General features: G+C 41.6%; 1 protein-coding gene across 2 annotated transcripts in view; it reads left to right on the plus strand.

Annotated features, from left to right (window-relative positions):
* MAMDC2 (MAM domain containing 2) overlaps positions 1-16779 on the plus strand; it is a 107500-nt gene extending 90721 nt beyond the window's left edge. Inside the window, exons 10-14 of one of the 2 annotated variants that reach the window (XM_032798155.2) lie at positions 2978-3071; positions 4649-4801; positions 12497-12756; positions 15394-15478; positions 15802-16779. In XM_032798155.2, coding sequence (XP_032654046.1) covers positions 2978-3071; positions 4649-4801; positions 12497-12756; positions 15394-15478; positions 15802-15866 — 657 coding nt within the window. In that variant the 3' untranslated portion in view covers positions 15867-16779. Of the gene's footprint in view, positions 1-2977; positions 3072-4648; positions 4802-12496; positions 12757-15393; positions 15479-15801 lie in introns of those variants that run through there. The other variant, XM_032798156.2, reaches the window with a different exon arrangement.
* The last annotated feature ends 6272 nt before the right edge of the window (positions 16780-23051 follow it).

Below are 23051 nucleotides of genomic sequence, written 5' to 3' on the forward strand. Positions count from 1 at the left end.
AAAATGATGGCAGCAAATTACTTCTGTTACGGTCAGATACACAATTTTTATTATTTGCCCATCTACTGCTTTGCAGCAATATGTACAGCAAATAAGCTTTGTATTTTTTTGATTAATTCAAATAGATCTGCACCAACCTTGATCCGAGGGCAATCAGGAATCTCACATGGTTTCAGTGGTTCTTTTGCATTCTGTTTGCTGTATTGATTGCAGATTACATACTTGAGTACTTTATTTTTCATGGCAGAATTCATGCCTGGCCAAAATAGGACATCTTGGACTCCTTTTACACTTCTCAGTACCCAGATGGGCACTATGGAGTATGCTTAGCATTTTCAACCTCAGGCTGCATAGCAATATGATCTGGTTTGTAGAGAATCCCATCTTATGGAGCAATTTAATTTCTATAAGCCCAGTACTGTATGTCTTTTTTTTTTTTTTTTGAAGCATACCTAGGCCTTTTCTGGTGGCCATCCCATAGCGTTTAAAAAAGTAAACGTTTAAACTGTTAAAATGGTACCGGTTAAATGTTTAACCATTAGGCTCCACTGCTGCCCTGTGCATCTGGGGTCCTGGCTGCTACCATGTGTGCCTGGGGCTCTCCTGCCACCCCAAACCGGGGACTCCGTTGCTGGCCCGGCGTCCGGAGTCCCGTCTGCCGGCCCCACAATGGGGACTCCATTGCCGCCCCGTACCAGGGCACAGGGCCGGCAGCCGGGATCTTGGGCACAAGTCAGCAGCCAGGACCCTGGGGGTGGGGCCGGCAGCTGGGACCTGTGGCTACCAGCTGGGACCCAGGGCATGGGGCAGAGGGTGAAGCAGCTGGGACCCTGGGCGGGGGGGTAGGGCAGCATGACAGCTGGGATCCTGCAGCAGAGTTTAAATGTTAACTGGAATACCTTACCAATAAGACTCATCCTTATCGGTTAACCTGTTAACATTTTACATCCCTGGTGCATCCATAACATTTTTTTAATTCCAATGGCTTTATTCTTGCCAATCATGCCAGTGCCATTTTATACTGTCCTCAAGCAGCATTCTCACTGGAACACTCAGCATGGGTGCAAGGTGCAACTGTGTGTGTGTGTGAGAGAGAGAGGGTGGGGGGAAGGCTGTAGAATGGGGCTACAAGGGCTCAGAAGGAACCCTTGTTCCCCTAGCTTGTTGCCTCAATCCCCCATTCTCTTATTCTGCCCCCAAGCTTTTCCCTCTTGATCCATGTTGTTCAGAGAGCAAAGACACAGCAATACACTGTCCCTCTCAGCCTGCTTCACCCATTTTGTCTCCTGTACCATTCTCTTAACTCCATCCCAGCTGCTGCCACCTCCTCCTCACACTCTGGCATCATTCTAGCCAGGCACCTGCAGCTCTCAAGAGCGGAGAAGAAATCTCCCTGCCCTCCGTGCTGACACCACCGCAGCCCCTGATGGTCAGAAGTTAGTGGAGGAGAAACCTGGCTCTGTACTTGCTGCTGTGATGGTGTGATGTGTGTGAGAGCAACTTTAGTTAGTGCTGGAAGAAGCATACAAAGACTAACAAAATCCCGTGCAGCAGTTTATATTTTCTTATTTTCAAGACTATAAATAAAAAAGTAAGAGAAGAGTTTTAGACGTTAGGAGTTGGGGCTGTCTCCATAGTATGAAAGAGCTGGCACTAAAACATTTTCATCTGAGGAGTCCCTCTTGTGTAATAGCATACAAAGACTGTTGCTAAGTTGTTGAATGTACCAAGTACATCCATTACCCTAATGGAATGTTAGTGTATCGCAGCTGCACATGTCATTCAGGATATTCCCCCAGAATCATGTTTCTTTTTTGGAGAAAATGCCCCTTTAATGTTTGAAACTTGTTACACAAGTAAACAAGCTTTGTGCGTGGGATCTACTGATATGCAGGAGTTGTGAAGGATTGTATTCATCCTCCCAATGCACAGGCATTGTGTGAAACAGCCAGTCAGCATTTCTACAGTTGCTATTATGGTCCCTGAGTTGTTTTGTAATAAGAGCTGCAACCCCTCTTAGTTGATAGTTTGTGATCATTGGATTTATGTAATTATAGACCAACTAGTCATATCTCTTTCCCCATCTAATCCCCATCTCTGCACTGGCCTATGAGAAGTACGTGAAGAGTCCATTCAGAGGGATGTGGAGTCCCCTTCTCTGCCTGCTCTTCAGCAACCTTCTGGAAACACCAGTTTCCCTGCATTGAGGCCCACTTCTGCCTCTGAATTGCTAGCTAAATGCACCAGAGCATTGTGTACACGATCCAGAGAACTCAAAATCCCAGTGCTCTAGAGTGACATGTACAGTCACTATAATATTGTGGTTTGCATGAAACCAAACTGAAGGGTAGACTTTTAGACTGTAAAACCAGAATACAGTATGTAATTTTTCAATTTATCAGAGTTGAATGTAATCATAAAAACCTTCTGTTCTTGGCTATATTATATTATCTCATTTTCAGAAATTGTAGAATAACATGGATCTTGTCAAACCTGTAATATGCCTTTTTGCCCATATTTGATTCAACTCTAACCATGCTTGGGGTGAAAATTTTCTTTTAGTTTAATAGAAAACAATCTAAAATTGTGCTGTTTTTTTTGCAGAGGAAATTTAATGAAGTGAGATCCAAGATTAGACATTTTCTTTCTCCTATATTAATAAAGATGTGTGCCTTAATAAAATGATAACAGTGTGTGGAGAGAACTTAAATTAGTGGCATCTATTTTTAGACAGAGATCATTAGCTTTAAAAAATTAAAGGGAGAAAAATGATTCTGTTGGTACTGACAGATATTTTTGTGTCTAAAAATCAGTTAATTTAAATGTTTTAATCACATTGACATGACAGAAATTATTGGGAAAAAATGTTCAGCACTTAAATTATTAATGCACCAAGAAAAGTCTAAAATTTCAGGACTGCTTACAATGCCAGGTTTCACTAAATAAGCCTGAGACCCATGTTCTTCATAAATTGCAGGTGGTGTTTTTGAGCTGGTGCAAAAGCTTTTGGGACTGTGGGCTGGTGGCACTCGATGACATATCAGTGAGCCTGGGAAGCTGCCAAACCACTGGTAAGACAATGTGCATTTGAAATCTGATACGTTTTTGTTCTGCTACAGCCACTGTCCAATCTCAGCCCTTGCTATAAAAAGCCTGCTTTTGTGTCCATTTTCCTAACAAAATTATATTGAGTTCTCATTCCATAGCTAGCTTTAACACTGGTGTTCGTGGATGTCAATCAAGTACTGAAGTAATGCTGCTTTCACTGATGTACTGTGAGGGCCAAATTTTGGCACTAGAGTAAATCCTGATTAACTCCATTGTCTCCAGTGGGTGCTGTATGTGCTTAATCCAGAGCTAAATTTGGTCCTAAAAGTCTGCTTTACAATAAAAATCAGAATCAACCTTTGTATTGGTATTTATGATGATTTTATTTTAATCTTGAGCTATTTTGATTAGGATATAAAGGGCAGTTTGGAGAGGTGAGGAGTTGGTACCACTCCCATTTCCCACCACTGCAGGCTGAATAAAAAGGGGAAAAGTGGCTTGGAGAAGGAGCAATAAAATCCAATCAGTGTATGACTAAATACATGTTTCTTATACTGTACTTTAGACAGAATTTTCACAAACACTCCCTTGTTCCTTACATACTTAAACTGATATTCCTATATGGATTACTTACTTCACATGTTGGGACTCATGGCCGATATAAGCAAAAATGTCTGCAATATCCCAACAGGCCAGAGTGGTTGAGGAATAAAGGGAGAGTCTAGGGTAAAAGCAAGTTAAACTATTAATGAATAAATTACAACAGAATAGCTGAAAGGCAGTTCTTCCTTTTACATTCCTGCCAGGATCTGAATTCTGGGTTGTCTATTTCTTCTGCATCATGTAATGGTATTCCAAACAGCTAAAGTAGTTTAGGGAATGCATGTTGTTGTGCTATCATCAGCTGATATAAAGGAAACATAGAATCCTGTACTGTGGTCTCAGCAGGCTAAATCTTTTCCATTTGACTTCAGGTAACATAGGCCCTGATCCTGTGGTAGGATCTACTGGTGCAGTCCCTTATGTATGCCCAGATCCCATTAAGCTCATTGGGTTGTCACACTGGTGGAAGGGCCTACACTAGCTAGGGCTGGCTCTAGGCACCAGCAAACCAGGCATGTGCTTGGGGCGGCCGAATTCCCAGAGCAACATTCTGGGTGGTTGGGGCGGCCGAATTCCCGAGGTGGCATTCTGGCATTCTTGCGCTCTCAGAAGTTTCTTTGTTTTATTTTGTTTTGCTTGGGGCAGCAAAAAACCTAGAGCCAGCTCTGACACTAACAGATCCCATTGCAGGATCAGGGCCACAGCAAGCGGATGACCTGTCAGGTGAACAGCAGGGTTGTTTAAAAGAATATTAATATATGTTAGAGAAGGGTACAAATTGTGAAATTCAGATCCAGAGTAGGGTCCAAAGCTGTGAAAATAGGGGGTTTACCTAGTGTTCCAATTTGAAGCGCTCGCTCTCTCTCATACACTGTGTGTATATCATAAATATCTCTATGCATAAAGAGACATTGTAAAGAGATGGATAAAATAGATTATATAAGTAAAGTATCCAACCATACAGTTTCAAATGTAACTCAGTGTTCTTTCACTGCAGAGATGTGGTCATCTTTTCCTGGAGAATGTACTTTTGAAAAGGATGAATGTGCATTTACCCAGGAGAGAAGAAACCGAAGCAGTTGGCATAGGAGGAGGGGTCAAACTCCCACTTCTTACACTGGACCAAAAGGAGACCACACTACTGGGGTAGGTGAGTTAAGCTTCACATTGAACTTTCAGAGCAGAGTGACAGTTAAATGAATGTTCTTTGAAATGATATTCTAGAGGAAGGTAAAAAGGTTTTTACCCTTCATATCCAAAATAGTTATTCAAAACAAAAATCTGAAAAAACAAACAAGCAAGAAATCTATTATATTCATAGTAGGATCTTTCAGATAAGCTATGTTTGGGAAGATAATGTTTTAATCTGTGTTATGTCCTCATCCATAGAGACTTCTCAATGGTAGTCAAATTATTTTTAATTTCACTCATCATTTGACTTATTCTTACAAATCAAGTACCCCTTGCTAACAGCCCTCATCCTTTATCAATATGTGTGATGATGATTGCTGCAGTTTAATTGCATTACAAATTTTAAGGTAAAGTCAAATGAAATCTTATAATAGTGAAAGTGGGAGACATGGATAGCATATGGGTGCACTTACAGCATCTGGGATATTGCTGATAAGTGACCCCTTGGAATTTAGTGCAGAGTAATGCAGTATCAGCCTCTTCTTTCTGGGCCACTTCTTTACTGGTTGGTTTGCCTCTCTTGCTCTGGATTACGTGGGACTAGATATCACTTTTCCTCATTCTTGAACATACAGCCTGCTTTAGGGCAGCCGTCATTGCCACTTTTAACACAGCTTAGTCAAGGGTGCTTCTAACACCATGTGATGAGCATAGTCTTTACCTTCATTTTTGAACTCAGGTGTCTGTCTTTCTCTGGATGTTCATGCATATATTCCATTAATGATAGCTAATGCATGCACATTGAGAGATTACCTTTTTGACTTGCCTGTTCTCTGTGCTGGGGTGGGATGTTACTGCAGACTTTAGTTAAAAAGGATTAATTTTAAGTGAATGATACCAAGTATTTTTTAATCTCTCAACATAAGATTTTATAATATAGAAACTGAGGCAACTTCTTGGACAGTATCAGCCATGGGACTGAAGGATCAGATGATAGGCTCTGTTTCTTATTCTCTTTCACGTCTTTATTTGGATTGTGTGAAATGAGTTGGCTGTCAGAGGCAAAAGGTGTTCACAACACAAATAGCATCAGAGTTCCCACCTTCGTTAGTTGGTGTTTGTAATAGAGAGATCAGTGATTGAATGGAAATTCAGAAACGGACCCTTCCCGTCTTGCGGTAGTCCATCAGAACAGTGTCTGGGTATATTGATGAGGAAGTGCAAACTACCAGTGTCTGTGCTCTAAATTCTCTGTGGCTAAACAGAGCTTGGCTTTCTGGTCTGTTAATATTAAACATACTTTCTAATTACTATAATAAATGTTCACACAAATGCTAGACAAAACGTGGTGTTTTCAAAATGCAAATAAAGTAGGTTTTGCTTTTTTTTTTTTTTTTTTTTTCTATTCATTAATTTTTCTTTCTGCAGCGGGCTTTGGATATGCACAGAGGGTGAAGATCTCAGCTGCTGTAAATCAGCATACCTCCACTGATTTCAAAACAGCTATTTTATATTACTTCAGTAGAGCTATGCCACTTTAGGCAAGCTAATGATTTGATCCAGGGTGTGACTAAAAGCTGTAAAAGCTAAGTGGAAATTTAGAACTTGTATGTGTATGCCAGGGCTATGCTGATTTCAGTGATAGACACATACGTCAGACAAAGGAAGAATTTGACCGTAAATGCCAAATCCTGGCCCTGTCTTATATAAGAGAAAGGAGCCCCTTACCCTACATATGGGGCTTAGCACTAGTTTCACAGATTCTGGAGATACAGCAGCTATGTGGGAGTTACAGGATATGTCTATACTTCGCACTGAGCCTAGACTCTGACCCAAGTCCACAGTCGCTACAGATCTGCAGTAGATTCTGTGAGGTCTCCACAGGGGGAAAGAGGCAAGATAAAGGGGTGGGCACTCAGCCCTTTTGCATGAACTCCTTGCTTCAAGGACGAGAGAAGAGACCAGAGATGAGGAACAAAAAAATACCCTATGGATATTTGGGCCTGGGGAATCCAGGGAGCTGTTCTGTATCTCTTGACCCTCAATTGCCCCGACAGAGGAGAAATTTCAGTCCCAACAAGCCCATCCTCCATGGCTGGCAACTCTGTTTTCATCTGAAGTGTTTTTATTTCCTTCTTTATACTTCCAAAATCTGAAGGATTCTACCCTCCTAGATCTCAGAAGACTAAAACAAGAGACTGAAAGGACCAACCTAAATGATTACTGCATGTTCTCCACCCAAAACAATGAGATAACTAACTGGCTGTATTAAACAGGATACATATTAGTATTTTCCATGAGTCAGAAAATTAGTAGTATAAAACTTTCCAATATATTGTCTCACTGCTTGATCTGAAGTATGCCTTTCACGTGTTTATAAAATACACAGAATAGCTGTTTACCTCAGAGAACAAAGGTGCAGGCACTAGAATTTTTACCCTTAACTAGCTTATTAATTATACAGAAGTAATTTCAAACAGGAGAGAGTGGACTCATGGTGTCCTTTTACTTTTTAAAATATTCAAAGATTCACAAAAACATGAAAAAGATTGCGGGAACCCTAACCAGACCTAAATTATAAAGCAGTTTGCCTTGTGTCTAAGTTAAAGCTTGCTAGTCCTGAAGAAGAGAATTCCACCTCAGATTGCCTTTTACATCAATTCACCAAGGAGCAATCTAATTAGCAGGAATTTTCATGTTCTTGCGGTCACCTGGCTGCTTTAATATAGTATGGGTTATGGCAGGAGCGGCTCTAGGAATTTTGCCACCCCAGGCACGGCAGGAAGGCTGCCTCTGGCAGTTTGCCTGCGGAGGGTCCACTGGTCCCACAGCTTCGGTGTGCCTGCGGGAGGTCCTCCGAAGCCGCAGGACCAGCGGACCCTCTGCAGGCAGAGCGCCCCCCGCAGCTTACCACCCCAAGCACGCGCTTGGCGTGCTGGGGCCTGGAGCCGCCCCTGGGTTATGGCTCACTTACATCAGTGTAAGTCTTTAAAAGTAATTCTGCTGTCCGCAGCATAATGGATTAAATTCATCACTGTGCCCAAGGCCTATGTACCATGTGGCCCACTTTTGACCTAAGCAGCTCGTCAAAGTTTGTTCTGGTTGAGCGTGAAAATTGTTGATAGGTATTTGTTTGATGCAGCTTTGTTTATTTACAAAGAATGTACAAAGTCCTGTGTCCCTGAACTGCAGAAGGAATCAAATAGCAGGACACAGCTTCTTTCACTCACAGCACTAAGAGCACTCTTTAGCCTGCATCCTTGATCTCAAATCCTCTTTTGAGGTTTCTTCCAGGGTCAGCCAATGTGCTTTCAGCTGCTCCTTCAGGCTGCTCTGTTCTTGTCTAACCTCAGTTTCTATATAATCTCTACGTGTGTGTGCACAAACACATCCCTCAGCCCAGGGGAGGGCAAAATATGGCCTACAGGCCAGATCCGGCCTGTCAGGGCTTTTAATCCAGCCCATGGGATCGCCAACCCCATGGCGGAGCAGGGCTAAGGCCGACTCCCTATCTGCCCTGGCCCTGTGCCGCTCACAGAAGAGGCCGGCACCATGCGGGCCCTGGCGGAGAGCAGAGAGCTCTGTGCACTTTCCTCACCTGCAGGCACCACCCCCTGCAGCTCCCACTGGCTGGGAATGGGGAACCGCTGCCAATGGGAGCTTCAGGGATGGTACCTGCAGGTAAGGGCAACGCGCAGCGGAGCTGGCTCCCCGACCCACCCCCAGGAGCTGCTACCGGTCATGCTGGCCACTTCTGGGAACAGCACAGGGCTAGGGCAGCCCTGCTGCGTGCTGCTGCCACCCTGGAGCCGCTCAAGGTAAGTGGCACCAGGCCGGAGCCCACACCCCAAACCCCTCGTGCACCTCAATCCCCTGCCCTGAACCCTTTAACTCCCTGCCATGAGGCCCCTGCCACACCCCTCCTGCACCTCATCCCCCTGCCCTGAGTCCCTTAACTCCCTGCCTTGAGCTTCCTGCCGCACCCCTCCTGCACCCAAGTCCCCAGCCCCCTGCCTTGAGCCCCTACATTCATGGCCCTGCATACAATTTCCCCACCCAGATGTGGCCCTTGGGCCAAAAAGTTTTCCCATCCCTGCCTCAGCCACAAACTCCTGGGCAGGTTCATGCACACCTTTTGTCTTTGGTGGGGTTTTTGCTTAAAGATATATCAACTGAAGGATGAGTTCAACCCTTAGTAAGGTTTCACCCAGCTCATAACTGCTTAAACTCTCCGAATACTTTTGCAGACTTAAGTGGTGCCTTCTGTTGGGCCTCTTGCACAGGGCTGAAATTCATGCAATAAAGCTTAAACTCAGTAGCTGAGTTGAATTATAACAATTCTGATCGCTATGATGAACATATTTTTTGCCTGATTATAACACAGCTTGGGATTGTCCAAAATGACTTGCCAAACATTGTTATAACTCTGTCTGTGTACAACTGAATTTAAACCATACTAACATCGTTAAACATAGTTGTTTCAATTGAGTATGTAGAGTATTATACAGCTGCATTCAAGAGCACCTACAAAACTATTTTGTTTCTAGTTAACAAAATAATAAGAGCCTTGCCTTCTCTCTAATCACACTCTGTCTAGAAGGATATTTGTGCACAGAAGAAATGTATACTCAGCAGAACATCACTTTTCCATTTCTTAATAAAGCCCTTCCACTAGCTACGTCCTGGGCAGAATTGGAAAATTCTGTGTTAATGCAGGAAAGGAAAGAGATGCTAATGGAGGAAGAGAATAGTCTTGACTGTTTATAGAGCTTCAGCTATACAATTTCGCTTTATGTCAATGTGGACTACATGGCCAAAGCCCTGAGCATTGAACTAAGAATATACATGGAAGAGTTTTAACCTCACTTGTAGTTTTCAGTCTTCAAAGCAATTATGTTCTCCCACAATCAATGCTAGCCAGTGCTACATGTAGACAGAAGTATTAATACCTTTCAGGAATGCCAAAGCTCAAATCAAACTCCTGCTATGATATTAGAAATGAAAAATGGAAGCAACCAAATTGGTTATAAGTTTGAGCATATTTGATGCAGTTGTTATGGTTAAATTATGCAAAGGGAAAATTTAGGCTGAATAACAGGAAAAAATGTCTTAATGATGATGCCTTCAATACTGTGAAATAGTCTCCAAAAGGAAATGATGGAAGCCTTATTTCTTGGTCCATTTAAAATTGAGAAAAATGCTAGAAAATGTAGCATAGGAAACAATCCTAGTCTGGCAGGCTATGAACTAATGACCTAATACCAGTAGGTCTTTGCCATCTTTAACACCCACTTCTTTTGCATAAACCAGATTTGCATGAATCCAGCCAGAAAGACAGGGTAAATATTTTTCCAAGTGTTTTTTATAAATCCATTTGACTGAATATTTTTTAAATGTCGTGTGGTACCTGTATAGGTATGTGTAGACTATCACTGTACTATACAGCCTTCCTTTTCTATATATAGTAATCTAAAAGGACTACACTAAATCAGCTTTTCCAGCTTTGTTTTGTTTCATATCCAGGCTGTATTGTCATAAAGCAGTGGTTTTCAACCTTTTTTTCATTTCTGGACCCCTACAAATTTTGAATGGAGGTGTGGACACTTGGAAATCTTAGACATAGTCTCTGGACCCCGAGGGGTCTGTGGACCACTGGTTGAAAATCACTGTCATAAATAAATGTAGGGCGCAGGTTTGTTTACTGTTTCTCCCCCAGCCGGATTTTCTACATGGTGTTATCTATTATCCCCTTTCTAGCACATATTCCAGGCCCCATATTTCCCAAGACTGAACCCATCTACTTGCTGAAGGAGACATTGTAGAGAGATTCTCCACCCTAGAAACTGAGTGTGCTCTATTCAAAGTGCTCATGATCTTTGAAGCAGAAATTGAACTCAGATCTATTGTCTGGTTGTATAAACCACTAACCATTGAGACAGTCAAGAGGATTTTCAAAGGGGCTGAAAGAGAGTAATTTTGGTCTGTCAGTCTTAATTTTGTCATGTAACAATATTTTTCAAAATGGTGATCATTGTTTCACTTATTTAGCTCATCCAAATATACTGGGAACTTTACAAACATGGGATAATGAAATCTAGATCAGATCTAGACATTCCATCTAGTTTATAACTTGATTTGGCTCTCAAAACTGAAACCAAGGACTCTATTGCTTTGTTATATTAACTTACTCTAATGACATTAGTTCTGAGTTTGGATGGCTTTTTACTTCAAGAATAATTTTTACACAAAACAATAGTTAAAATTTCTATAACCAGCATGCATTCAGTTCTGTATAATAGCCCTGGGAATTTCCTCTGACAGATTACAGGGAGTGCGCTTTTGTTTGAAGATCTGCAGCTGTAGATATTCATCTACTCTTCCACCCCTGCTCATCTTCTCTCCTCTCTCCTGCTGCTACTCACCACCAAAGAAAAAAGAAAAAAATCTTGGCCACAGAGGACCTCTTCAGAATGATTTTAGATAATATGACTCTGAATATCATCAAAGACATTCAGAGCATCTGCCAGCTGTTCCTGCCATTCTCTGCTCTCCTCCTGTCTCACTGATCCTTAAGAATTCCCTGTCTCCTCAAAAGTGTTGTAAACTCTATTATTCATAGGGGTGGAAGGGCAGCTTTTCCTTGCCAACATGACAAGAAGGGAGCAGTGGGACCACAGGAACAGCTGCTGCAAAATTTTAACTTACTAGTTACTGGTGGAGTGTGCCTCAACATGCAATATAGTTTCCATGCAGAACAGATGGGACATTGGGAAGCTTCTCAGTACTCTGATATATCAGTATGCTCCAGCTTGAAATAGCTGTGTGATGGCCCTCAGAGGAAGAATCATTTGTCTTTTGCCAATTAATAACCAATTGTCCCACAATTTAGACTTCAGAGCATAGTCCTTTATGCACTCTGGCTAATCAGTTCTCTCCACTCCTATCTTTACATCTTGTTCACTGAAACAGACACATGATTGATGTCTTCCATGGCAAAGACTTATTTTTATTCCTTAGATTTATCAAAAGCAGCAATTCTAAATATAGGCCAAATTTTGACCTCTGATGCATGTACACAACTCCCATTGTACTCCAGGAGATCAATAAACTCTCAGATCAGTGAAATTCTGCCTCCCTCATGCCATACCCCTGGGTTAAGAAGAGTTGCAGTCAGAAAGATCCCTGTTCATTCATCTGAAGGCAGAATTTGGTCCATATATTAACATAATTAAATCTCTACTTCTGTTAAATTCATGGCATTATTTGAATTATTAGAGATTGATCTAAATCAATATTTCTTGCTATACTCAAGTACTATAAACCAGGATAAAAAATCTCCGCTCAGTTCCACCAGTACGACTCTACTGCATAAGCAAAAATTTTAAACAGTGTATATTTTAAATATATATTTCCACATTTATATACTTCAGACCTTTATTATTTCCAATGTTATCCCTTTATCAGCATTCATGTTAGATTATTTCTTTGTGTACACTTTTTTCATTTAGTGTATATTAATTTTAAAATATTTTTCATTAATCATTTATATACTCTGCTGTACTATATAACTAACACAGAGTCATCCACTTCTGAACTGTATTGTGAGCAAGAGCGTGCATTTATTAAACAGGTTTCACACACAGGCTTATTATTGAACATACTGAGAGAAAGAACCATTTTGTTTTACTACTATTTGGTCTTGTATCTTTTTAAGGATACTACATGTACATAGAGGCATCCAATATGATCTATGGACAGAAAGCACGTCTGACTTCAAGATCACTAAGAGGGATCTCTGGAAAGCAGTGCTTGACATTTTTCTATCACATGCATGGAGCTGGGACTGGATTGTTAAATGTTTATGTTAAAAAGGAAGGTGATAGTGAAGAAACCCTCTTATGGAGAAGGAGAGGTGAACAGAGCATCACATGGCTAAGGGGACTGATAGAATATGAATGTGATAAATACCATCAGGTAAGCAAAAGACTGAGCCACATGGAAGATTAAATTGCACTGTTCTCTGGGATTCATTTTTTAGCTCAGAGACTGGGCTCCACTTGAAGTCAGAATTAAAAACTGACATAGGTGGGGTTTCAATGAGAGCTGGAGATTTTAGAGGAGGGAGGAAATCAAATTCATGAGGCTATTCAGAGCTTGGGTCCTCTTCTGTCTATGACAGAGAAAGTGTTGAGATGCTTCTTGTTCAGGATCTCTTGACTGGTGCTGCGTGTGGCATTTAATTTGAGCAAGGTGAAATACTGGAGAACTTCTCCCAATTTATAAGAGGGAGGGAATATATCAGATACAGTCATAAGTGGGTTGCAAACATGAATGTCTCAATTTATATTACTGATCATGTCTGTTTTTGTATATATTAAGTTAAATGATATCATTCCACCCTTTCTTGCCGGTGGTCTTAGCTATATCTTCTAGATCTCAATTTTATCTCAAGCTCATAAATGTTTTATTTTCTCCAACTGCAAAACAACCTTCTCTGGAGTTGGCATAATTGCAAAACTATGGTACAATTCTCAAGGCCTCTTCAAGTATGTGGCTTTCTGAGTTTGGCACAAAGCTTGAGCTGAAGATGTAACTGCCAATTAGGGGCCAAGTCCTGAGAGGCGCCATCTGCCCTAAACTCCAGGTTAATTTCAGTGCAGTTTGAGGACCCTCAGCACCTCATGGGACCGGACCCGAATAATAATCATTCTTGATAGATCTAGATTTTCTGAACTGCACATTTTCCATTGCAGGCATATTTGCATGCCTTTTTTGAAGCCAAAATTACCATGATTGCCCATGTAATTACATTAATTGATTGTGCAAGTCCAACTGGTCATTTGCTCATGCCAGTTACATTGCATTTGCAAGTGAGCCATGAAAGTGTGTGCATAATTATGAAAGTCTGGGCCCCACTGCCATTAAATTTAGAGATGTATTTGAACCAAACCCCAATTTTGAATATCCAGATATGAAGGTTAGAAATGCACTGGTGCAAGTTATAACAGGAAATGAAACAGCTGGAAGATGATGTAATAGACAAGGTTGTGCTACTTGGAATATTTTACTATGAACGATTATTAAATCTAATTGTATGTTGATTTACAGAAGATGACAACAAAAATGACTTAGACCCTTATTGACCCAAATACCTTGATTGCATAGATATGCACATAAAAATCTTAAAGGAAGAAAATCTTTCAGTCCCTTTTTAATATTTCTGTTCATCTTTGCTTGTATTTCTTTTCCACAACTGGTTTTAGATTTCTCTTTCAAGGTCACTATAGATCAATAAACTCTCAATTCATTGAAATTTTGACTCATTAATGATGCACCTCTCTTGGTTAAGATGCACATTCTGTGGGTCTCGGTGCACATCCCTTAGTTTCCAATTTCATCTATCCAGCCATTGGTCATCTATTATGTGACCTCATCTGGCAACTCATCTTTAGATTCAGTTATTCCATACTCCTTAACCAACAGCCGGACCTCTAAAATTATGTAAATTGGATGAAAAATAAACTATCCTATCACACTCTTACTATTCAGAACCTTCTGGCTTTCACCAGAATTGCTCCATCTTGGCCCTTGTGTAAATGAAACAAACAAGCAGATGCATACACACAAACGAAATATGCCCACCTTGTATTCCTTTGCAATGCTTAATTCAATTTGTAAACTATCCAGAATAGAGACAATTGCATATTATCAAGGAGAACTCATACTTCTGCTGACAAGAATTCTCTGTTGATAGGCTTAGAAGAATTTAGCTACCCAAGGGTATCAGAGCTTATATTTGGTTTATAAAAAAATCCCTCATACACTTAGAACTTAAACAACAAATAATTTTTTATTTGTTATCAAAAACATTTGTAACAATGCACAGAGACCCCTTTTGCTGTGTTTCCTCTTGTGGCTGTGCCTCAGTAATTCTGGATTGAAATCTTGGCCCTACTGAAGTCAATGGAGTTTTGCAATTGACTTCAATGAGGCCAGGATTTTAACTGTGGTGTGTAGAATAAGAACCTGCATCTGCTACTATTAAAGTCAGTGGTAACATTTCTAATGTCTATTGGAGCAAGATTAGCCCCAAAATGCATTAACTATTAATAGAAAACATATACTGATGGGTTCATTTTGTCTTAAATGTTTAGAGATTAATTAGAAAAAATTTGCTTTTTATTAAGAGCTAAATTCAATTACAGGAGTAAGAGTAAGTAAGGAGTAAACTTGCTGGTTTATCACAAACTTCTGCCCTCACAACTTGCCTGGGTGATAAGGACAACACTCAGGCAATGAAAAAACAAGAGAAGCATTATATCATGAAAACTAACTGATTATTTATCAGTCATCCTTAGGACAAAACAATTCCATACCAAATTCTGAGATTTGATTGGCCTTTTCTGGGTGTCACATGCATCCTAGTTCTCTAACCAATTAGAATGAAATCTATTAAAATATGCTAATCACTGAACATATAATTTTTTCTTAGAACAGCATTGGGGTTGCGTTATATCTTATAATAGCCTGCATCGGGGTTTTGCATTTTTTAAAAGATGTACTTTTTTCTAGCTGTGATATTTATGAAAACCATATGGGTTGTTTTTACAGATTATTATTGAAGCAGTTCGTGGAGTGTCAATAAGAAGTGACATTGCCATAGATGATATTCTGTTCCAGGCTGGACCCTGTAACGGTAAATTTTATACTTGCTTATAATTCTCTTAGGAGACACCTAGGTACTACAGGTAGTGATTTTAGTGAGTCTGTGCTATTTTTCCGAGTCAACACTGAATCAGTCCCACAATAGTGTGGTGTTAAGGACCACCATGCTGCTGGAGGAGCCATTTTTTGGATGAGATGTAAAACCAGAGTTCTGATAGCTTGTGGTAAGTAAAGATCCCATGGTACATGGGTGTAAGCCCAGTCTCTTGCTCAAAGTCCAACACAGTAATTCAGTTCTGTGTATGTAAAAGTGATAAAGAAACACTTAATACTCTTCCCTCTTTTCTGTTCTAGAAATCGGAGAAATTACTCAGCATTCATCTGGGGATTCTGATGACTTAAATGAAATTGAGTATTAAGTAAGTTCTGCTGAAATGAATGAAGCACCATGTAAGTTATATGTGAGAAACTACACAATCCTCCCCCCCCCCCATTTTGTGTAAAATAATAAATACTGGACTATTTTGAATATGTCACCGATATATAGGAAGAACTCAGCACACTCCTGTCCTTGGCCTTTGTAACAAAGTTACTGACTCAGGGCTTCTTAGACTGTTCTTATTGGATTTTTTTCTCTTTTGCATGTGATATTAGTTATTATATAAAGCTTCCCATGTTGTACAGATCAAGCAATAAAATACTAATGCTTTTTGGTAAATCTTTTTTGTTGCATAGGTAAAGAGAAGAAGGTAAAAAGGGCACAATTAAAATCAGATATTGTGTTATCTTAAATCTGCATTCAATGAATGTTTTGTGTTGGGTAGAAAGTGGGTTTTGTTTTTATTTCAAGACGTATAAATATTTCGAAATAAGTAAGTAATATTGGATATTAATAATATCCTACACATTGAAAGCAATTATTCATGATGACAAATCTCTTTGGGAAAATGTAGTCTCTTACTGGTAATACTTTAAATGTTCCTTATGAATGGATTTTTCGCTATTCTTTGCCAGACTAATTACTATAATGAATCTATTTGCCATCAATGTGCATAACAAAAGAACTTCCATCAATGTTCCAGTGTGATTCAGTGTAAGTTACTATTATATTAAAATACACTGCTATTGGTTTGTATGCAATAGAGGAGGCACTCTTTGTTTGGACTGCAGGCCTCATTTTTCAAATGTCAGTTTCTACACTCACACCTTTTATATACTTTAGCCAACCACAAATATTTTGCATTTATGTTAAAAAGAAACTTAACTCACATTATCTGTTAACTCTTAAGACATTATATGTGTGTTTTGTATTACAATATGGTTGTTTTAAAATTACCAAACTATCTAATAAAATGTAATTTTAAATAATGTCTTATTTTATTGCTGTACTTCAAACACTACGTTCTCTAGTTATTGCCATGATGATATGTAAACAAGCTTAGAATTTTCAGAACAAATTATGGGCTGGATCCTCCAGTACATTTCGCATTGCAGGAGCCCAGAGTAGCCCAAAAGCCAATGTAACCAGCTACAGGAGGATTCTGTATGGAGATACTTTAACAGTTCCTATGCCAATCCCCATTCTGGCTGCTGAAACAGGGTATGTGGCCCAGGAAACAGGAGTGGCCAATGCTCCCTTGTACACCTGTGATCCCCAGCTGCTGTAACGGTCCCTTGGGACTGCTGGCACCTGGTGCATATTGGAATAGCTTTCAGAATGCTCTAATTTGCATCTAGAGTCCAATCCACTACCCCCACCTCCACAAGCTGCACTGAACATTCCTTGGCCACATCTGAAGATATGGCCCTCTATCAGTAAGTCTACACTGCACAAAAGACTTGAGGCAGCAAGTCTCATAGCCTGCATCAGCTGACTCGGGCTCGTGGGGCTTGCACTACAGGGCAAAAAATTGCAGTGTAGATGTTTGGGCTTGGGGTGGTGCCCAGACTCTGAAACCTGGTGATAGGGGTGGGTCTCAGAGCCTGGGCTCCAGCCCAAGCCCAAAAGTCATCTATACTGCTATTTTTACCCCATAGTGCAAGACCGAGTTAGTTTACTCAGGCTCTTAGAATTGCTGCTGCAGGGTTTTTATATTTGCTGTGTAGATTTACCTTATGCCTCCAGTCAGCTGGGTTTTTGGTGTGTTTTTTTTAACATTGGAGGCACAATCATAGGATTTGATTTTGTTGAATACAATATATAGATTAAACAAAAATTTTAAGATGTGTTAATTAACCAATACTTCCTGTGATTTTAAACATGGGATCCATAGACTATATCAAAGGGGTCCACAAAATGTTGTTGTTACCATAGAACAGTGGGTGGTCTGCAGACTATGTCTTAACATTTCCAAAGGGGGCCATACCTCCATTTGAAATTGTTTAGGGGTCCACAAATGAAAAAAGATTGAAAACCACTGCACTGGGAAGAGAAAAGGTGCCTTTAAGCCACTTTGTGTCTCCTGAATTCACAGCCTCAGGGCAGCACATGACCCCTTAATGGCCATGGCCAAATAAGAATAGAGGCAGCATGCACAATACTCCCCCAACTGGTGAGTCTCTATGCTGTGATGGGGAGGGAGACAGCATAATCATTCCATCAGTCTCTGCCAAGCAGGAAACCACCAACACCAGGGGAATAGCCTGGACCTGGAGGCCAGTTTCATCTATTATATGGCACCTTGCATCACTGGAGCAGCATAACTGGACCACAGCAAAGCAAAGAATTGAGGCTGATACCTAAACTATGTGACATGTCATATAAATCAGCCATCTCAAAATCTCTTCAGAAGCCTTAAAAATAAATTCGCATGCAACTGCTGAGCCCAGTTCTGTGGACTATTCCAGTATACCTTTGTAAACAGAGCCCTCAAAAGCAACTACAGAATCCCAAACACTCAATGGTTTATATTTGGTTGTTCTGGAAACAAATTGTATTGCAGTAAAACTGGCATTGTCTTGAGAGCAGGACAGACCTTTCCGTTGTCCCTTTGTTTGTAATATTGTCTTCTTTATTTTGCTGTTTGTATGTGTATGTTCTGTTACCTCATCTTTTTGCATATTATTATTACTTGAGGGACAAATTCTTATTAGTTACACTGGTGTAAATCCAGTTTATATCAAATTTAATACAGTTATTTTGGGTTTACACTCGTGTAAATGAGACCAGATTCTGGACCAGTATTAGATTAATCTCGGTTTAACATAAGGGTCTGATTCACCACTCTTACTCCAGTTTTACTTTCATGTAACTCGTTAATCTAGTTGCCCCACTCTTTATGTCTGAAAGCTACATTGGCAGCTGAGAGTGTCAGCTCAGCTGTAAGGAAAGAAACTTGCAGAAACCCTAATGCCATTGGTGGAAGTCCTGCCAGTTCCAATAGTGATGGTGGAATACCCGTACCCATCCCTAACATGAATCTGTTGAGGGTCCTCCTCAAAAACAGAGGAAAGGATGTTGAATAACCAATGACATTTAGGAACAATCCCTATGACTAATTTTCCATACAATTAGCCTTCAAAATGGAAGCTGGTTATCTCTGCCCATGCTCCCTAGTTGACTGCAAATACCTAAATCGTGCATATTCCTGAAGGAGTTGTTTATTAATTACTGTATATCCCCTATGCCTTTAAAATTCTTTCTATGTGGAAGAATTGCTAGATTATGCTGCCACCTTGTGCAAAAGACAATAATACCATCCTCAGTTTGAAATCACCTTAATATGTTTTTTGTAATAGCAATACTTTTTACGCTTCCCAATTTCAAATATCAGGGAGGGGATAGTGGAGTGAATTAAAAATGGCACTTTGAGCTATATTCAAAATGTAAACGGATATGATGTCAGCAAACAATACTAAGAGACCAGCTGCTAGCCTGTGTCCAGACCAGGAACTCTTCATCTGACTAACCCTAAATCATCTGAGCCCTGCTCCTAGGTTCTCTCCTGCCCCTTCCTTCTCCAAATATAAGATCACCTTCCCTCCTGAAGATCCTCTTGCTGGCACATGGTATGATAGGACTGCCTTAATGAAATTAATAGGGCTAAATCAAGTATTGCCTCTCCCCTTGTGGGTTCCAGGACTAGCTGCTCCAAGAAGCAGTCATTTAGGGTGTTTAAAAACTTTATTTCAGCATCCTGTCCTGAGGTGACATGTGCCCAGTCAATGTGGGGATAGTTAAAATCCCCCATTATTATTGTTTTCTATTCTGATAGCCTCTCTAATCTCCCAGAGCATGTTATAATCACCATCTTGATCAGCTGGTCGGTATTATATTCCTACTGCTATACTCTTATTATTCAAGTATGGAATTTATCCATAGAGATTCTAGTATATGGTTTAATTCATTTAAGATTTTTACTATATTTGACTCTTTCGTGTATAGTGCCACTTCTCCACTGGGGCAACCTAGTCTGTCATTCCTATATATTTTACACTGTGGTATTAGTGTCCTATGGATTATCAGAAGTCCACTACGTTTCAGTTACATCCATATTCTCACCTAATACTACCAGACATAGGCTACGTCTACACTGCACGATTATTTCGAAGTAGTTTAAACCGATATTACGAAACCGATGTTATAAAATCGGTTTTGCGCGTCCACAATGCGATCACAAAATCGATTGCTTGTGTCCATGGTCCAAGGCTACCATCGATTTCCGATTCAGACGTGACTGTGTAGCTGTTCCCTGATGCTATCTGATATTCACTTCCGTTAGAGCACAGTCCTGATGGCAGAAAAAATGCCTCCGGTTCTGGTACAGCCACCCCGCCTGAGCAGCAACACCCTGGCGCTTCCGAGGGCATTGAGAAACCCAATGCACACAATCAGGACCCTGAAACAAACGGTATCCCGACCGGGCAAACACTCGCGACCCGGCTGACTATACTGAACAGAACTGCAAAGGCGGAGGAAGGAGGAGCACTATTGCTGAGCGCGGGACACATGAACGAGAGAGGCGATCTCCATAACCGGCCCTCAGCGTTTGAGCTACTGCAATAACGGGCCTAACACCCATGAACGCCAATTTGGGCACGGGAAAAACACAGACCTGGACCGCATTGTTTTGACGGTGGGGGGGGGGACGATCGCAGGCCGCGAAACTTCGCATGCGTAAGACATTTCTTAAACTGTGACATCTCCCTCCCTTAATCGCCGTGAATACAAACATGAAAGCAGCCTCACATGGAAAGCAGTGCAATAGCCCTCGGAAAGCTCAGCACGCCAAACACCAGTCATCGAATCAATTTGATGGGCAAACTACTGTGGCCGAGATAGCAAGTAGCCAAACGCAATCGAAGCTCTGCTTACAAAGTCAACCTGGAAACGGCAGTGAATAGTGATGCTTCGCAAAGTGCCGAACTGTGGCGCATAGGATGAACTCATACCCTACTGCCCAAACACCAGGCACCCAGTACGTAACGCAAGTACTCAAATCTGCCGCAACACTGGGGTGACCACAAAGGACGTTCACCACATCTACGTGGAGGCCAAAGGTCATGACGCCGCGTCCAGACACATCTTATAAACGCGTGCAGCACGCAACTTCCCAACCAAAAAAACCGTTGGAAGTTCAATCCTATATATCCTGGGACCCACCTACCCCGAGCATGCGCTCATGAATCCATATAACGGGCACCTGACAGTTGTCAGACTGTCAACTAACAGGCTGAGCAATTGCCATGTGTAGAAGGCATTTGCCGTCATTAAAGGTCGCGGCTGATCATTCACTTACTCGCAGACATTCATCCAAAAATGTCCCGCTTGCATTGCTCTTGCTTGGCTCCACAATCTTGGAGACAAGGAGACAATTATGGCGGGGACGAGGCAATCACCTGCCAGCCTGCAGTACGACACCAGAAGACCAGCGATTAGAAAGCACACCTGAGCGCTGCGCAAACAGAGAAGCCTGAAAACAGTTTCAGCACGGTCCCCGGTTAGGTGACGTTGGCTCCCCTTGATGCCCCGCATTGATGACTTATCAGAAGCAACCCACCCGCCCCTTTCTCATACAGTGGCGAAGGAAATAATTCTGTACGTTTAAAATCATATTATTACATTAAAAAATAGGCAATCTTTAAAAACATGAGTTCTCCTTAAAAATCCTTCGTAACAACCCACCCCCCACTTCGAATGTACTTAACAAGGAACTATAAAAAGCAGAGAATTAAAGTGTCCCTACGAGTCTGAATAGGGAAGGAAAGGTACAAGGACAGAGCGAAACAGCTTTCTAACTCTGCAGGGGGAAGTAGCCGTGCAAAAGCCTCCACACGCTTCTTACACTCTGGGAGGGAGATATGGACTGCTTGCAGGGTTAAACAGGCGCAGTGGCACCGCTACTGGCGCTCTTCCTGAAGCTCCACCATGCTTGGAGGATTCAGTCTTGAGAACGCAACAATCCAGCGTCTCTCTCCAACGGTCTCAGCACCCTCTCAAGGTCACTGCATCTTTCCGTACTTGCGACCACATCCTCCAAAGCATTCTGTTACCTCTCTGCGGTTACTCATAATCTGTGACATTCATCTCGCGCTCCTTCCTCCTCCCCGATCACAGCACACCCGGAGACAAGGACTTCTGAGAAATGGCACTGCATGGCAAGGAACAGGTGATAATATGTGAAAATACTTTACAGACAAGATATACTCTTCACATAGAACACACCACCTTAAAACAGAGCACATTGATCCTATACATAGTCCATTGAGCGTGTAAATATGCAGTGTCTGTGTACTGGGGCACACACACAACCAAGGTACGGCAAACACGGTCACGCCGCGATGGTAACGAGCTTTAAAATTTTGACTCCCGCCGTTCAATACACAGTGATCTATATGAGCCTGCTCCTGTTAAGAGAGCCTGAAACCCAACCCCCCTTCACATCCACAACCGCATGCGCCATTATATAGATCACGTAGGATCACCCACACACCCGCATTCGCGTTGGCTGGACAGGAAAATCCGCCCCCAGAACCTGAAAACCGCGCTACCCTCCTCCCACCCCCCTCCTGCCAGTAGCAAAATCGCATTCTTCCCTGTTACATTCGATTCTACAGGTAACAAGGGATATACTACCCGTACAAACACCGCAGAGGCAAATCGTTGCTTTAGCAATGCCTCATGACAAGCCTCAATGCCTGCAGACAAAAGTCTGCAAAATCAAGGCTTGAAAAGTACCTAAGAGGGAACGGAAAGCGCTGCCAGAAATGTCTCATATAGCAAAGGGTTTGAGTTCCGCCACGATTATTCAATGGACATATTGGAGGATCTTCACTCCAATCCCAACATCACGAATCCTGTAACAGTAAGCGCGACGCACAAAAGCCCGTGCAATGCTAGCACAAAACCCTGTTAATCGGTTGTAACAGAAGAAGCGTGACACACCGAGCGCTCAGCTCACCGGGCTCTCGCTGGGACGCAGGAAACGGATTCGTCCAAAAAAATCCGGGGTTAGGACTGCTGGTGCATCACCACGGTCATCCATCCCATCCTCCCCATCCCTCGTACATCTCAGAACACTGATATCAATCCAAGTCTGAATCCACGACAGGGGGGCACTGACGGAACCCCAAAATTGCCGTATCACCAAGAAGCAGCATTTTCG

This window comes from Chelonoidis abingdonii, chromosome 6 (genome assembly GCF_003597395.2).
Source record: "Chelonoidis abingdonii isolate Lonesome George chromosome 6, CheloAbing_2.0, whole genome shotgun sequence".
Lineage (NCBI taxonomy): Eukaryota > Metazoa > Chordata > Testudines > Testudinidae > Chelonoidis > Chelonoidis abingdonii.